General features: G+C 43.6%; 1 protein-coding gene across 2 annotated transcripts in view; it reads right to left on the bottom strand.

Moving 5' to 3' along the window:
- Window positions 1-18,291, bottom strand: part of GRM4 (glutamate metabotropic receptor 4) — a 299,470-nt gene that overhangs the window by 92,415 nt on the left and 188,764 nt on the right. For both annotated transcript variants that reach the window (XM_081915563.1, XM_081915564.1), the window contains exon 4: window positions 9,108-9,243. In XM_081915563.1, coding sequence (XP_081771689.1) covers window positions 9,108-9,243 — 136 coding nt within the window. The remainder of the gene's footprint in view (window positions 1-9,107; window positions 9,244-18,291) is intronic.

The raw sequence follows: 18,291 nt of genomic DNA, 5'->3' as shown, positions 1-18,291 counted from the left end.
AGGACATAAGAAAAGTCTCCAAGTCTAGATCAATGGCCCACCTAGTCCAGAATCCTGTCCTCACAGTGACCTGTGTGGGGGGAAACCTGCAAGCAGGACCTGCACATTTCTGAGGTTTCCAGCAACTGGAATTAAGAAACATTACTCATCCAGTCACGAAGGTTCAGGTTATCATGGCAAGTAACCATTATCTTATCCTTCATGAATTTGTCAAATCCTCTTTTAAAGTCATCCACATTTCTGGCCATCGCTGCCTCCAGTGGATGTGAGTATCATAGCTTAACTACATGCTTGTTGGAGAAATACTTTCTTTTATCTGTACTAAAACTTCCAATATTCAGCTTAGTGTTCATAGAATCATAGAATCTTAGAGTTGGAAGGAACCCAAGGTTCATCTAGTCCAACCTCCTGCAATGCAGGAATATCAGCTAAAGCATCGATGACAGATGGCCATCCAACCTCTGCTTAAAAACATCCGAGGAAGGAGAGTCCACCACCTCTCATGGGAGTCTCTTCCACTGCCGAACAACTCTTACTGTCAGAAGGTTTTTTCCGAATGTTTAGTCGGAATCTCCTTTCTTGCAACTTGAAGCCATTGGTTCGAGTCCAACTCTTGAAACAAACATGCTTCCTCCTCCACGTGACAGCCCTTAAGATATTTGAAAATGGCTATCATATCTTCTCTCTGTCTCTTCTTTTCCAGGCTAAACATACCCAGCAACTTCAAGCGCTCCTCATAAGGTTTAGTTTCCAGACCCTTGATCATCTTGGTTGCCCTCCTCTGTACATGTTCCAGCTTGTCAACATCCCTCTTAAATTGCAGTGCCCAAAATTGGACACAATATTCCACGTGTGGTCTAAGGCAGAGATGAAGAAAAATCTTTATCCACTTTCTCCATGCCATGCATAATTCTAGAAACTTCCATCATTGTTGTTTAGTCGTTTAGTCGTATCCAACTCTTCATGACCCCATGGACCAGAGTACACCAGGCACTCCTGCCTCCCGCAGTTTGGTCAAACTCATGCTGGTAGCTTTGAGAACACTGTCCAACCATCTCGTCCTCTGTCATCCCCTTCTCCTTGTGCCCTCAATCTTTCCCAACATCAGGGTCTTTTCCAGGGAGTCTTCTCTTCTCATGAGGTGACCAAAATATTGGAGTCTCAGCTTCAGGATCTGTCCTTCCAGTGAGCACTCAGGGCTGATTTCCTTAAGGATAGGTTTGATCTTCTTGCAGTCCATGGGACTCTCAAGAGTCTCCTCCAGCACCATAATTCAAAAGCATCAATTCTTCGGCGATCAGCCTTCTTTATGGTCCAGCTCTCACTTCCATACATCACTACTGGGAAAACCATAGCTTTAACTATACGGACCTTTGTCGGCAAGGTGATGTCTCTGTTTCCATCATGTTACCTATCATACCTATCATAACATTCATCATGTTACCTATTATTTGCCTTTTCTCTGTAGGTAAGTTACATGTATATTTTGAATGTATTTTTCTCTGAAGAGGCACATTCCTAGTTGTATTTTATTGCAAAATATGAGTTTCAAAATGCCGTTGGTGCATTTTTTTCTCCAAGGACTGCGTTGCAAAATTCCATTTCAGGAAACTGCAGGTCAGGTTGGATTCTCACTAAAATTGAAGAGGATCAAATTTGAGGAGAGTGCTAAGAATGCTCTCATGTTGTCCTTGTGGGTTTCTCTTAGGCATCTGCCTGACCACTGCGAGAACAGGAAGCTGGATTAGATGGGCCTTGGGGTCTGATCCAGCAGGGCTCTTCTTAAATTTGTCAAGCATCCTTAAACCCAGCACATAACAGCTGCCAAGATGAGACAGTGATTTTGCCAGCATTAAAGTAGAGTTCAATGGCTTGCTCAGATGAAAGTCTCACAGAGTTGAGCAGCCTGGATATGTTCCACCAGTCATTCCCCAAACCCTCGCTCCCTCTCTCAGCTTGTATAAATCAGCACATCTCCACTAAAGACAATGGATCAGAGCTGCATACAACAGAAAACACTATTTTTCAGTGCTTTACACCTCTGGGTTTTTTTATTGAACTGAATTTTTATCCCATCATTCCTCCAAGGAGCTCGGGGTATGTGTGTGTGTGCGTGCGTGGTGTGCATGTTCCTCTTTTTTATCTTCACGGCACCGTGCAAAGTAGGTTGGGCTGAGAAAGAGATTGGCTCAGGACCACCCACTGAGCTTCTCAGCTATGGGGAAATTTGAATATGAGGAAAACAGCAGTGACAGAAATACTTGGGATGCTTTACATCACACAAGAACAAACCTGTGCTAACAAAAGAGTTGCATCTACAGACCAGGTAATCTGAGAAGGGTGAACCATTTTCAAGGTTCAGTCAGTCAATATTTTGTGGGAGAGATTCAGGAGTCCCAGCTGCGGTGAGGCCTTCGACCATCGGCTGTGGGGAGGACTGCAGGGCCTGCTCCCTTCCAAGGCCTTTTCCAACTGGCCCAGGGGGCGTGGCCCAGGCCCTCTCTCCCAGCTATAAAGGGACTCCTGCTGCGGTGAGACCTCAGACCATCGGCTGTGGGGAGGAATGCAGGGCCTGCTCCCTTCCAAGGCCTTTTCCAACTGGCCCAGGGGGCGTGGCCCAGGCCCTTACTTGGAACAAACTTTTGGGGAAGTGTGGGAAGTTGTTCTGCCATTGCTTCCCGGTTCCAAGTGGTTAATGTGTTTTAAAATGTCCTCAAGCAGTCGGTGGCAATTTAAATTTAAATTTCTTTTTTCCTTTTTTCCCTTTGTTGGCGGTGGGTGGGTGGGATGAATATTTGGTTGGGGATTAATTTTAGTATAATTGTTCTGTTCTTGTTTTTTGTTGTTTTATTGGTTCTGTATAGTTTGTATTTTGTTTTTAAGGGGCAGGATCAGGGCTGCCTGGGAGTGGGGCCCCAGCCAACACGATGGCTGGGACAAGTTCCACAGGGGAGGAAGTACTGGGACATCCGATCTTGGTGATCATGGGCAGGAGGTGGAGTTACGCTAAGACCAGACCATGTCATTACCGAGGAGGCAGGTTTAGTCATTGTTTGAAGACTATCCCTGCCTCCGGGTCTAGCCTTGACCGGATGGATACTGGAATCAACAGGGGAAACCCACATGACCTGAAGGTGTTGCTGTGTAATGCCAGGTCAATTATGAATAAAACCACTGTCATCCACGGGTCTGGCCTTGACCAGATGGATACTGGAATCAACAGGGGAAACCCACATGACCTGAAGGTGTTGCTGTGTAATGCCAGGTCAATTATGAATAAAACCACTGCCATCCACGACCGATTGTGGATGGAGGATTTGACCTGGCATGTGTGACAGAGACCTGGTTGGAGGAAGCAAATGGGCCTGTCCTTGCCGCTGCTTGCCCACCAGGTTTCTCTTACGCACAGCAACCCAGGTCATGTGGGCGGGGAGGGGGGGTTGCAGTGGATTTTTAGGAAGTCATTAGCTTGCATCAGGCGTCCTACTGGGAAGATCCAGTTTTCTGAGTGCATGTTCTGGAAGTTGTGCAATAGGGGCAGTACAGGATTCCTTTTGGTGTACCGACCTCCCCGCTGCACCAAGGATTCCCTGTCCAAGCTGCTTCAGGTCGTGGTGGATGTTCTCCTGGAGACACCTAATTTGGTTGTCCTAGGGGATTTTAACATCCATGCCGACACGACCTTACAAGGGGCCGCTCAGGACTTTGTGGAAAGCATGGCCTCCATGGTGCTGTCCCTGAATAAGTTTGGCCCAGCTCATAGTTATGCACATGCCTTAGACCTGGTCTTCACCTCTAGTGACGTGGGTGATCTGACACTAAGTAATAGTGAAACAAAAGAAGTGCCATGGTCAGATCACTTCCTGGTGCAACTGGACTTCTCCATGACCCTTCCCCTCTGCAGGGAGGTGGGACCAATTTGGATGGTCCGCCCCCGCCACTTAATGGATACAAATGGTTTCCAGAGAGTGGTAGGGGATGCTTTATCCCATGTTGATGGCCTTTCAGCTGATTCCCTGGTGGCCCACTGGAATGCGGAGTTAATCAGGGCTATCGACTGTCTGGCATGGAGCCCGGACAGCCCTGTGGTTTTTTTCAGAGCTGAGGGCAATGAAACAATCGCTGAGACGGCTAGAGCGTCGGTGGTGGAAAACTCACTCCGAATCTGACCGGACACAGGTCAAAGCTCAACGTCGAGCCTACCAAGTGGTGATAGCGATGGCGAAGAAGACTTTCTTCATCGCCTCTATTGCATCTGCAGAAAATAGTAGCAGGAGACTCTTTCAGGTGGTCCGCAATTTAACGGAACCACCTTTACCACCGGGGCCTTGTAAAGACTCCAAGATCTCCTGCAACGATTTTGCAAAGTTCTTTGCAGATAAAATCACTCATATTCGGAAGGAGCTAGACACCACCGTGGGAGCAGGGCTGGGGTGGGAGAGTGCTAGAGCCCTGTCTGGTCAAGTTGCATGGAATCAATTTCAATCTGTTACCCCCGAGAATGTGGACAGGCTGCTTGGACGCGTGAAACCAACCACCTGTCTCCTTGATCCTTGCCCATCCTGGCTAATAAAAGCAAGCCGGGAAGGGCTGGGCGATGGGCTCTGCGGGATGGTGAATGCTTCCCTCTGTGAGGGAACAGTTCCAGATCCACTGAAAGAGACGGTCATTAAACCGCTTCTTAAAAAACCATCTTTAGACCCAGCCAGTATGGCCAACTATCGCCCAGTCTCAAATCTTCCATTCTTGGGCAAGGTGATTGAGCGCGTGGTTGCTGAACAACTCCAGGCACGCCTGGAGGATGCGGACCATTTGGATCCCTTCCAATCGGGATTCAGGCCTCATCATGGGACTGAAACTGCCTTGGTCGCGCTGGTTGATGATCTCCGGCGAGCTAGGGACAAAGGTGAGAGTTGTTTCCTAGTTCTTCTGGATCTCTCAGTGACCTTTGATACAATCGACCATAACACCCTTCTGGACCGTCTAGAGGGGCTGGGAGCTGGGGGCACTGTTATACAGTGGTTTTGCTCCTTCCTCCTGGGCCGTGTTCAGAAAGTGGTGGGGGGGGATGAGTGTTCAGACCCCTGGGCCCTCACTTGTGGGGTTCCCATATTGAGAGAAGCAAAGCTATAGGGAACCAGGCAGAGGCCTTCTCGGTAGTGGCGCCTGCCCTGTGGAACGCCCTCCCATCAGATGTCAAAGCGATAAACAACTACCTGACATTCAGAAGACATCTTAAGGCAGCCCTGTTCAGGGAATTTTTTAATGTGTGATATTTTAGTGTATTTTTGGTTTCTATGGAAGCCGCCCAGAGTGGCTGGGGAAACCCAGCCAGATGGGCGGGGTACAAATAAATTATAATTATAATTATAATTATAATTATTATTATTATTATGTGCATACTGGAAATTTAGGTTTCCACAATTAAGGTGAACTAAATTGCTCTGTTGCCCTACTGCAATGAAACCACATTCTTTTAAAAAATGAACTTTTTGCAGATAGGAAAGTGATGGGGGAAAGCACTCAGAAGTGTGAGGTGAACAAATGATTAATGGGAAGACATATAAACTGTGCCAGAGAATCAGAACAATCACTCCATTAAAATTATAAAAGTCTAACCTCTATATGTAAGCTTTGTGCTAGCAGATCAGGCTGAATGTTCAATAAGCAAATCATCTGGAGGAGCCCAGAATCTCTCACACATGAAGAGTGCTAACTCACTTTGTTTTGTGGCATAATATTGCTTTCTTTGGGCTGTGTGTGCTCTGCATGCATATTTTAATCTCCTTCACCTTTTTTCGGCAACAGGTGTGATGTGAGCCCAGAGAAGGGGAATCAAGAAAGGTAAGAAGATAGACTCATAGAATTGCATAGCTGGAAGAGACCCTGAGGATCATCTAGTCCTACCTCCTGTGATGCAGGAATATGTAGCTGTCCCATATGGGGATGGAACCTGCAACCTGGGCAGGTTCCATCCCCATATGCTCTAACCAGCTGAGCTGCAACCTGGGCAGGTTCCATCCCTCAGCTCTAACCAGCTGAGCTACCCAGAAGATCATGAAGACTCCAAATTTTCTCCCTAGCCCATATTTCACCCACAAATTACTTCATTGCTTTTAGCACTACAACTTCAAAAAGTGAGGACTCCTGTCTGAATCTGAAGGGATGAACCCGCAAAAACAATGCCAGCCTCCACTATGCTGGTCCAGGAGCACTGGGGTGAGAGCCAGTGTGGTGTAGTGGTTAAGAGCAGTGGACTCGTAATCTGGTGAACCGGGTTTGCGTCTCCGCTCCTCTACATGCAGCTGCTGGGTGACCTTGGGTTAGTCACACTTCTCTGAAGTCTCTCAGCCCCACTCACCTCACAGAGTGTTTGTTGTGAGGGAGGAAGGGAAAGGAGAATGTTAGCCGCTTTGAGACTCCTTTGGGTAGTGATAAAGCGGGATATCAAATCCAAACTCTTCTTCTTCTTTCCTAAATTTAGAGGAAATTAGCAATGTGGACCACCGCCTCTTGGTGGCCCTTTCGGACAGCTGTGTCACCTTTTTTTTTTGCAGCTGCATTATTTAGTGCTATGAGAATGAAAGAAGCCTTGAAAAGCAAGCATGAAAATCAATATGAGATGGAAAGTTTATGCAGGCTGAAGAACCGTGAAAGCTCTGATGATCTGCACCGGGTGGTATCCAGAAAACACACACTTGCAAACACACACAGAGAGACAGACAGACACACACACACAGTGCTTTCATGACTCAAGAAATGATCACATGGCTAAGTCCCAAGAGAGGCATCTGGCTCAGCAGTAAACCTCAACCTATCACTGCATGAAAAATACTGAAATTCCAGATGTGTATAAACTACTGCCAACAGGGCGCAATTCTCCAGCTTACAGACTGTTTTCAGATAGGTAAATGTTTACAAATCCCTGTTTAATGGTGCTTGCCATTTACACTGCGAGGCAAATCTCTGATTTTGCTGGGAGTAAACGAGTGTAACTGTCTGGGTTTCAGACATATCTATTAGCCAGCTTCCCAGGAACTTAGATTGTTTGCATATTTGATGTAAACTGATTGAAAATGTCAGTTTACTCACATTTGCATAATGTTTGCTGATTAATAAATTAGACACTTGCAAAATCAGGTGTAACTCAGTGCAAATTGCTAGGCTCAAAAATATCAAATCAAAACAGAAGTATTGTGTACTCTTAGGTTTTTCTTGCGCTTCATTAACAGTTCCACTTATTCTGTTGGAATGGACCATATTCTGACTTCCAGTGACTAATCAGAACACATCAACTTTACTTTTGTACGACTGCAGGAAGTTTTCATGGAATCAGGCATTATAATCTCTTACAAAAATAAGAATTTTGGTGGTAATTATAAAATGGAGGAGTTTCAATGTTATTATTATTTTAACTGCGATTTTTTAAAGTAAAAATAACCAGAACTTTTAACATTTTCACAGAAGCAATCAGGCTATATTTGACAAAGTTTTTTACTATTATTCCATGTTGTAATGTGTATTAAACAGAAAGAACAATTATAACAACTGATAAAAATTAAAAGATAAAAACAAACTATAAAATAGGCATGTTGAATAAGTAGCTGCAAAATCAGGCTATTTAAACTTAAAATAACAGCAGTTTTACATTTGAGAGGGAATGATTTATAACAGCTGTATCAAAAGACAAGAGTCAGAAGACCTGGGTTTTATTTTATCAGAAACTGGAATTCTAATGGGAAGCCCATTATCAACTTCCAAGCCATTTTGAAATATCTTACAGCATCATAAATGATACAAGAGCTGGATCTTGCATGGAATCCATGCTTTCCTTCTTCGAATTTGATCTCATTAGTCCACCCATGCATGCAATTGCATTTGCAGTTGAAGATCAAATACACTTGTTCCTGTCCATGCCTGTAGGTGTTCCTTTTCTCTTTGTCCCTGCCTCCCAGTTTATTGATTTGAATGTGTTAAGTTTGCACAAATGGGGCATGTATGCAGGAATCTGCTTAGCAGTGGACCCATGTATAGTTTTGTTTTAATTAAAATTATTTTAAAAGCAATTTCACCTAAAATAATGCAAATTCCAAATGTTCTTTTAGCTAAGAAGTGGGTTTTCTTTGAGCTCATCACACTAGTATATGCATGTCTGTACTTGGCTGGAAAAGAGCATTGCAAAATTCAGAGAAGTGCAAATTTCAAAGGATGGCTATATTTCAGTTTGCATATTATATCAGATATTGTGAATTACATAGACTCTCCTTTGAATGTGATCTTAATCAAATTTTTGCTCTTTCCCGACTACCAAGTGTCTGAGATGGGTGCACTTACTAATTTTTGTTTGTAAGGGAAGCTATTCCTTTTACATTAAAAAAAAATCTGTACTAATTTCTTTAAAAGTACTTTAAAAAACCAGCAGCAATGTACAACTGTTAGACACAAAGTATGCTGCCGCCCTGTCTTTTTGTACTTACAAGAAAGCAAAGCTAAGGATAGCATTGGTGTAGGTACCTGGGAAGGCTGCAGAATGCAGACCACTAGAGAGCAGATTTGTAAAATGAAAGGACAGTCACTGAACCCTTCAACAACCCCAGAAGAAAGATAAATGCAACAAAAGCCCTGTACCCCACCCACGAGGATTTCACCAAAAGTTTCTCTTCCCTTTGATCATTTTCAATGTGATTTCTTTTCTTGTTAGTTGATGGAGAATGGTTGGGGTGAAAAAACTAAAACTGTCCAACACAGCAATAGCTTATTTCACCTCTATCTATCTGTATAATACTAAGCTACTGGACAGGTAGGCATATTGAGGACCTGGAGAGGATGCAGAAGTGGGATGCAAATTTGGAGGGCACAGTGACCCAGATACAGTGTCCACTTTGTTCATTAACAACAAGGACACTCATTCTTTATTAAAGTGTTGCGTACTCATTCTTTGTGAAGAATGCTCATGTTCTGTGACACATCAAGAGAGAGTAACAAAGGAACATGTATTTGGAACATTTTGCCTTCTTCTCTTCTCCTTCCCCTTTTCTCCCCACCCACACACTGTCTTTCTCCCTGCTTCCCACACAGACCCTCAAACCAGACCATGACCTTCTTACTTGATATCATCTTCATTAGCAAAAATGATGACAGCTCGGGCATGGGATGTTTCCAGGAGGCGCCGAATGATCTTATCAAACTCTCCTGCCTTGGGCTCCCGGGGAATCTTGACTGATTGTGCCACACACACGCTCCCTGTAGTTGGGGGAAAAAATGGCATCATTAGAGAAGCCTTGGAATGGAAAAATTACCAAGCAATCCAAAGCCTGGGGCTCCTTTGCTACAGCCCAGATGGGTGGTCTAAAGGACCAGGGCACATCCTGCCATAGCCCATGCTGATGACCTTTCCATGTCAGTAGATGTAACTCAAATATAGGAGGAGATATGAGTGATGGACCTTGATGAGCATGCATATGTGATCAAGCCCCAAGATGATTACATAAGACATGCAGCTAATGCCAAATTTCACCTGCATTTTAAATGCTTGGATGCAGCCATGAAAACTACATAGAATGACATGAATGGAAACCTAAAAGGCTGCATATCAGGTTCTTCTCCCATAGTAATGGCCTATAATTGCTCTGGAGTTTCATTCAGACCTGAATTATTTTACACACGCAGCTGCATCATCTGATTTTTTTCTAACCTTGATTACTGCACTACTGACAAAATGCCTGTAGGTAAAGAATGGGCAGGTTAGTTCAAATCAATATGTGTAATTCACTCTCTTCCTTTTAATGCCCTCTTAGAGTTGCCAGGTCACAATGATGCAGAGACAGTAGAAGCCATAATTGGCAGAATTCAACTTCTCTGAAAATCTAAACATTACAGTATCCTTTATAGTAGACCATCACCATCACCCCTTCACATGAATCACGTTTAGTGGCATTACAGTGGAGGCACACCCCAACATCATCCCTGTGGTTGTGTGGCTCCTTGGCCCCACTGCTGATGCCTACATCTTAAGCATGGATGTATGCAGAAGAAAGCCGGTGAGTGCAGATCTCTATTTTCATAGGCTTTCTGCACAAGCTGGAACCCCAGGCATGAAGGGTTCCAGTCCATGCAGAAAGCATATGCACATAAATGACTGTGCACATAGGTTTTCCCTGCAGAGTTCCACCTAATACATGCATAAGAACACAATAAGAACTCTGCTGGATCAGTCCAATCCAGGCAGTTGATCTAGAGCAGTATCCTGTTCTCACAATGGCCAGCCAGATACCTAAAAGCAGGACCTGAGAGCAACAGCACTTGTGGTTCTTAGCTACTGATATTCCATTGCCTCTGACAGTGGGGATAGAACATTGCCATTGTTGCTTGATGATAACCTTATCTTCCATGAATACCGTATGTCTAAACCTCTTTAAAAGCCAAAAAAACCCCAGCAACTATGCATTGTATGAAGAAGTACTTTCTTTTGTCTGTTATGAGGCTTCCAATCTTCAGCTTCATCGGATGTCTCCATGCATGTCAAGCATACAGCCAAGGACCCCTTTCCACACACAATGCCTCTGCATGCAATGATGGAGGCTGAGAACATTTTGAATATAGCAATGCTATGTCCCTTTGGCTCCTTGGGCCCCCACTTTCATTTCCCCGCCTCCTCTGCCCTTTCTGTGCAAGCCTCATTCTCCTTGCATTCCTTCTCATTCCTGATTCTCAGTCCATTGCCTACTAGGCATACCTCCTTCAACCACCATGTCTCCAGGCTGCCCGGCACATATCCAGCCCGCCACCTGTTAGCCTGCACCATTGTTCCCTAGTAGTAACATTTATTTTATCTAAATGAAAGTGGGGACTGTCCTGCCAAGACATACTGCTTACCTTGCTTGTTAACAAGTGCACCCATGTGCTTAGAAAATGTGTGTGTGTGTGCGTGCACACACAAGAACAGGATAATGCTTTAGTTTTCAAAGAGGCAGATTACAGTCAATTTATATGCCCAAGCAGACTCACTTGAATACAGTTCTTACTACATGACATTTTTTTTTAAAAGAAATCCATTTATAAGGAGATTCATATGGATAGATCCTAGGTTGCATTCCTAAGCTTACTCATAAGGGGGTATGTTTAGATAAAACACACGATCCAGGCAGTTGATCTTAGAGCAGATTCATCTTGGAAGACTGTGAGACTCCTGCAGATAGGCAATCCAGATTCATACTCATGGGAAGTTGCTTTATACCAAGTTAGAGCATTCATCCATGTGGCTCCTGTGTTGGGATAGAGCTGCAGAACAGCCCTCCCAACACTGTTCTTGCTACAGCTTAGCTGGATGGGGAAGAGCAAGGCAGTGGAAAGTTGACACTGACACAGCAAGCCAGTTAACTCTGACTGTCGTACTTATACGTTGTGTTTAAATTTACTATTAGTTTAAAACTGTGATTCTTAGCAGAATATACACGTTTTTCTTTTCAACTCTCGAGTAGGAATTATTCCTTGTATTGAAACTTTTGGCCAGAGCTCTTGGTATATCCTTTTAGTTAACTCTGACTGGCAGCAGCTCACTGGGATTTTGGAAAGGAGTCTTTTCCAGCTCTGGCTGGAGATACCAGGTTTTAAACTTTCTACATGTGCTCTGCCACTGAGCTACACTCCTTCCTCACCAAGTATTAAGCATGTCTCTCCTGTCTTATTGTTCTTTGTGGATCTTTGTGTAGCTTAGTATTATAAGATGTGAGCTCATTGTGGGAACAAAACGGTAGCACGCTACATACCCAGTTTTTATATTACTGGTGGAAAAATCCGTAGTAAAAAGTTTTAGTTATCCTCCTTTAAGTATCTGTTTCCCCTTTGGAGGTGGGATGTTGCAAAATCCATTGCCAGCTTTACTGCAGTTTTTCCTGGATCAATTTGACCTCTGGGCTGCAGCAATGAGAACCTTTAAACCTGACCGCTCCTGAGGGTTCTGTAGAAGCAGCTAATTAAAAACAATTTCTGAAAATCAAGACAGAAAACTGAAAGGATAGCTGGATGCAAAACTGCTCTGGCTTGCTGAGACTTAACCCTCAACATCTGTTTGCTCCGGCCTTTGCAAAAATACCAGCAGCTCCTGCTCTGTGCGAACTTTTGCAGTGGCCAATCAGATGAAAAGGGAGCGAATATATGAGACAGGAGATGATGAAATGTTTCAGGACCTTCTGGATATAATTGATAGTCTCAATTTGCATAGGAAATGACAGGGCTGCTGCTCATATGCCACAAAAGAATCCCTATTTATGCAAAGGTCAGAATAATTAGCATAGGGTTGCTGTTCCAGAGGCCTGCCCCCACAGTACAATTTACCTGCAGAAAGGGAGCCTCTCTTTCTATCAGGAAAAGATTGAGAAAGAATAGAAGGAAATAATAGCTAGTCCTCCTAGCAAAAGGCTCTGTGTATAAATTGGTCTGTAGGACTTATCAGTAACCTTATTAGTTGCTGCTGATGCCAAGGAGATCAGCAGCCACACATCAGAGCTTTATTTCTAAAAAGAAAATAAAGAGTGGTACTGCAGATCAAATTTGCCAGCAAGTAGTAGTCTCAGGATTGCAGACCATCCTCAGTTTTCAGACTTGGAAGTGGAAGTTCTATATATATGGAACAGTATTCTTATCTTTAAGAACGTTTTATATATGCCAGTGCTATATCTTGGCTTTTCGGAACAAGTTCCAGGGCTAAACCATGGCTTAGATGAAATCCTGCTTATAGTAAAACTGAAAATATGAGACCAGATTAATGGAATCATAGAGCTGGGCGAGATGGTTGGACAGCGTTCTCGAAGCTACCAACATGAGTTTGACCAATCTGCGGGAGGCAGTGGAAGACAGGAGTGCCTGGCGTGCTCTGGTCCATGGGGTCAAGAAGAGTCGGACACGACTAAATGATTAAACAAGAGCTGGAACCCCCTGTACTGCAGGAATCTTTTACCCAGAGTAGAGCTCAATCCTATGACCCTGATACTACCGACTGAGCTGTCCCAAGAAAAATATCCCATCTTGCCCTGTTGCTGTGGGCTGACATCTATGACGTGCCAGAAAACAGCCACTACTGCATAGATATGAATGGAAAGGGGTCTACCAGACTTGGAAGTGGTCCTGGAGAAATCCATCGCCAGATCTTGGTGCAGTGAGAGACGGCAGTGGACTCCTGAAGAAACTGAAAGGAAGGGGCTTCAGCCACAGAGCTCTCATGCTCATGGTTGGACAGCATTTCTTTACACAAGGAACCTCAACCACTTGGGGCCCAGGAAATCTAAGAACTCTCATGGGCACCACTTTGCACAGAGGAAGACTGGTGATGCTCAGAACACAGCCCACTAACTAAAACCAGACAACATACACAAGTAAAAACAGGTGTCGCATAAAAAGGCAACCTGCTCAACCAAACAATCTTCAGAAAACCCTCATTAAAATTATTTAAAATTAAAGAGGGGCAGGGAGCTGTTTGGCGCAAAAAGGGGGCTTTCTGGTGGTTCTAATATTGTCCAAAGTCACCATGTTGGGAGCCCCAGATTTACATTTTCACAAATGTCCCTCTTTTTCAATAATAAGAATAATAAAGTATTTGGGACTCCCACTTTCCAACCTCTCATTCAGCTGGAGGTAATCAGCCTCACTGGGTCATTTTGCCCTACACACCATCCACAGTGAATATCCTGATTACTCATCCCATATTTTGACATATCAGAGCTACAACTTCAGTATGATGTAGCCACCATCTCAGTCCTTTTATCCTAACATCATTTGCACAAATAAACACAAAAAAAGAAATAAATATTGTTAGCAAAACTGACAGCAAATGAGTGGGGAGATGGTTTCTCTATGGCAGGAAGAACCCCTAGAGGTAAGAGGTTAATGGAGAGCAGCTCATGAATAACCATGAGCAATGACTATTTATAAGGCAAACACAAGGTCTAAACTCTGGGAAATTTTAATTATTTTGGAATAGTGAAAGCTAAATTAGGGACAACAAGTAGGGAAAGGCAGCAGCCCATCATCAAGGAGGCATCTGCTCCTTCCCAGTTTTATCACACAATAGCCAATTGTTTGAAATGACAATTGCAAGGAGATCAGTTGTCACAGAGCTTGATTAGCATCTTGTCCTAGTAAACATCAACGGAAGCAATCCAAACTTATCAAATAATGACACTTGCAAAGAGGCAGTTATGGAAAGACAAGCTCATCACATGCAAGTTCCTTATGCGCTGCTAATGGCTACATGCTTATGATTAGGAATGTCAGAGGAATCCATTGAAAACAGACTGCTCCGTAGATTTACACCTGCCCTTTCAACCCTGTTGCAGCTCTTACTGTGGATGCTTTTCGCCTTAGTTCTCTGCAGCAAATGATATTTTTACAGGCACACATTATACATAAATAGATACACATATAGATATAGAAACAGCTTGGTGTTATACATTATTTGCATATTCACTGACGTAACTGCTGATATTCTGAAGTGTTGTTTGTTGCCAGAAGTAGCCCAAGACTGCAATTCTAACCAGGGATTGTATACATGATAGTTAAGGTGAATGTTCCATGATGTCATGGTAGGGTGCTGGCCGAGCCAAGACAGAGAAAAGGCATGGCTGACAGATAACCCCAGGGAGGGTTTCCGTGGATTGGAAAGGTCTCTATCCAAACGGGGAGAACCCAAGGAAGAGGATCCTGAGGGAGGGATTTCCCTCACCTCATCCCATTTCCCCACCGGTCCCTGCAGCACAAGGCACAGGCTCCACCTCCACCTTCAGAGATGTTACAGGCTGGTTCTGATTCATCCACTTTGCTGATCATGCAAGTAACTCTGCCTCCAGAGTTGTCTTGGAGAAATGTTAGGTTGCTCCCTCAATCTGAGGCTCAGAGTCACTTGCCATGCTGAGGTGTGTTGTTCCTTTCCCTTATGGTGGAGTTGTAGAGTGTGTGTCATTGTCAGAGCAGTATATTTGGTTGTGTAGCACCTGTTGTGCCTTGGAACAGCATTTTGCCTATGTAGCGAACTGAGCTGAGTATTAAGATTTTGGTAGAAACCACAATCTGAGTTTGAGTTCTTCATCAAGTGGGAACCAGGACACATTAGCACAACAACTTCTCCTTGGGCAAAAGAATGTTCTTCCCTGCTCTCCCTCTGTGTGCCCCCAAAGTCTGTTCTGGGGTATCTCCAGAAAAGGCATGGGATGGTGTTCATGCAGGAAGAGAGGGGTCAATTCACATTGCACTAGTGCTAATCCTTCTGCTACTGGAACTTTTCCCATACTTCCCCATGTCTACTCAGACGTAAATCAAGGAGGCTTGAGGATTTCAGTCTTAATATGCTTCCTACTGTGATTTTAAAAAACAACAACAATGAAAACTATTGCTCATTATTGTTCTTTTTACATGAAAAGAAGTGAACTTCTTTGTTCCTGTGCTCTTCTGTTAAAGTTTGAACCTCCTTGTCAACATCTTGATGTGACTGCTCATGTTTGATAATTCATCCATCCCCCAAACCTTACTATAAAACTAAAATTAAATTTCAAATTCTTTTCCTCTTTCCCGCCTGAAGTTTTATTGACTTAAAACTTGTTATTTGCTACAAGCAGCCTCTATGCACGTACTCAAATGCCTTTGTACTGTACTGTAGATTTAAAAACTGAGCATTCATCCTTATACTTTTCACAGGGCAGGAATACATTGGCATAAAAAGAGGATTTCAAGGTTTTGAAAAACAAAAACATGTTTACTACAAACAGTAAAAACATAGGAGAATGCCTGTAAAATGTTTTAATATACCCACAGGATTCATGCAATCCAGGACAAAATGAACAAAACATTAACAGGATGCTAAATTGTCCCTCCCTGATGCCTGAGTGAGGGAAATGAGACAGTATGACAAGTTTATACTGAACTGTGAAATTAAGTTAGTAAAATAGGCTGCAATCCTAACCACACTTACATGAAAGTAAGCTCTGCAGAATTCAATGCAGCTTCCATCTAAGTAGGCATGGTTAATTTTGCAGCCATAGATGGGTTTCTGATGGGTCATTAGCTACTTCATTAACTTTGGTTTTAAGGTGTCACACGACTCTTTGGGTGTTTTGCTGCAAAAGACTAACAGGGCCACTTCTCTGAAAATTCATTAACTTTGAAAGGGAACACACAGGTAAGGTAATTGATTTGCAAATATCTGCTGATAGCCGAGATACATTTGTGTGCTATGTAAAAAAACAAAAACAAAACTGTATTTCCATTTCAGTGAACAATAAAATGGAAGGCAAATGTTTGAAAAAACAAAACGGCTTGCAGCAGAACAGAAAATACCTGAAGTGGGAATGACTGACACAATGGACCGAGGCAGGTTTGTACATCCCTACTTATGATTAAAAGGCTATTGTGCTGCTTGATGGATGACATGATTAGCATGCCATCAAATGATAATTGCAGCCCCAGGCCCTGTGCAAGGTCACAGGCACAGGGAATGCCCACACCACGCTTACTTGTGGGACTGAGAAAGGCTGAGCAAGAGGTGTAAGACGCCTCTGGATATCTGGTGTCAGACTCACTGGAATCCTACATATCTTTGGGGGTGGATAACCTCAGCATCAGGACGGCTTCCTGCGCTAGTACATGGATGTCTGACGGAGATAAAAGGATACTAGGAACATGTCCCTTGTTTGCGCAGCTCTGTGTGTCACAGCATCCAACCTGGAATGCATCCAGCTGCCATGTGCTGGTGCGAAAGGATTAAGCACGTTGCGCGTCCATGCACAGGCAATGAAGAATCAGGACCCTCCTATCTCTGGCGCCAGCTTCCAAGGCAGTTTGTCAGGCAGGAAACTCGTTACAGAATGCCTGTGTGTTCCTTATATTAGGCTGTAGGCTATAGAAGTTAAGAGTCCATAGCTATCCATCTCAACACCTTGGATTAATCCCTGTGCACTGGTGAGGGTGGACAGAATACGAAGACAAGAAGGGTATGTTAGCAGGCTAGTGCAGAAGAAAGATAAAGAAGAGATCTGTTTGAGAGTCAGACAGCTCTGGGGATTTAGCTTTTAATGCCTTTGATATATTATGTAAATCTTTTTTCATCTGGGGTTGTTGTTATTTTGAACTTTACATTTTATTAATTGATATCATAATGCAAAACTTGAAGAACGGGGAAGGGGATTTAGCTGTGTGCACAAGAACCACAGACAGGCTTTCTGTATACATTATCATCACCAATGTATATAAAAGCCAGCTCTGAGAATTATGTCATGCTCCAGGGCTGTCATGCTGGAGCGTGACCAAGAGACATTACTCAGGGAACCAACAGGGGAGGAGTAGCACACACACATGCACAAACACACACAAACACACAACAAACAGAACTAGCAACGGAATGGGAAACAGAAGTGGGGGCATCTCCTTGCCTCTCTCCCCGTTCAAAAGAATCTTCCGAATTTGAAGCATAGGAAATGCATTGGGGAATTCTCAGCTGAGTAACTCTTAGATCCTGGCCCCATGAACATTCGTATTAATCAGAAAGGGCAAAGTATCTTGAGGGCTTTCCTTTTTCAATACTGAATCACAGTGAATTATTGATCTCTGCATTCTCCTGCTACTCGCTCCTTCTTACCGAGGAGGGGAGATGACGACTAAAATTCTTATAAAGTGAGATTTATTCTCCCACTTCTTCCCATGTATCACTACTTCCCAGATTTACAAGAAGTTTCTATTTAGTATGTCTTATTCCCATGTCTTTCCAACATCATCTGGAAAAGTAGAAATATAGATATAGGGAGAGAGAGAAATATATGTGGCTCTGGCTGCCTACTGTTCACGGACTGTTCACACAAGGGACAAGCCCACTGTCCATGACAATTTACTGGTGCACTTAGAACAGGAATGGGGGGGGGGCAGAAGCTCAAGGCCGAGAAACACAGCAGAATGAGCAACTTACAGCAGGGCTGGCGTATTTTGAATTGTGAAGGAATACCCACTAAATTGAGGAGGAGTGGCTGTAAGACCAAAGTCCAGAATCTAATGTAACCTAATGGCACTGCTGTGTCCATCCATCCAAACCTTTCCCATCCATTGAACAATAGAAGGGCTACTGTATCTAGAACTGTCAGATCTCTGGAGTTGGTCCTGAGACTTAGGTTTGGGGAATCGATTCTCAGTGCCAAAGGCTGGCAAATTAAACCTCAGGGCTGTCAGCTGCTGCACACTTGATTCTTTTTTTCAAAGTGTGCAGCCCTGCTGATTGAAACCTGTGCTATACAATCTCTGCACATGCATAGCCAC

The sequence above is a fragment of the Podarcis melisellensis genome (assembly GCF_964234715.1).
Source record: "Podarcis melisellensis genome assembly, chromosome: 6".
NCBI classification, from domain to species: domain Eukaryota; kingdom Metazoa; phylum Chordata; class Lepidosauria; order Squamata; family Lacertidae; genus Podarcis; species Podarcis melisellensis.
Note: the sequence above shows the minus strand (reverse complement) of the source record. Positions and strands in the feature narration are given on the sequence as shown.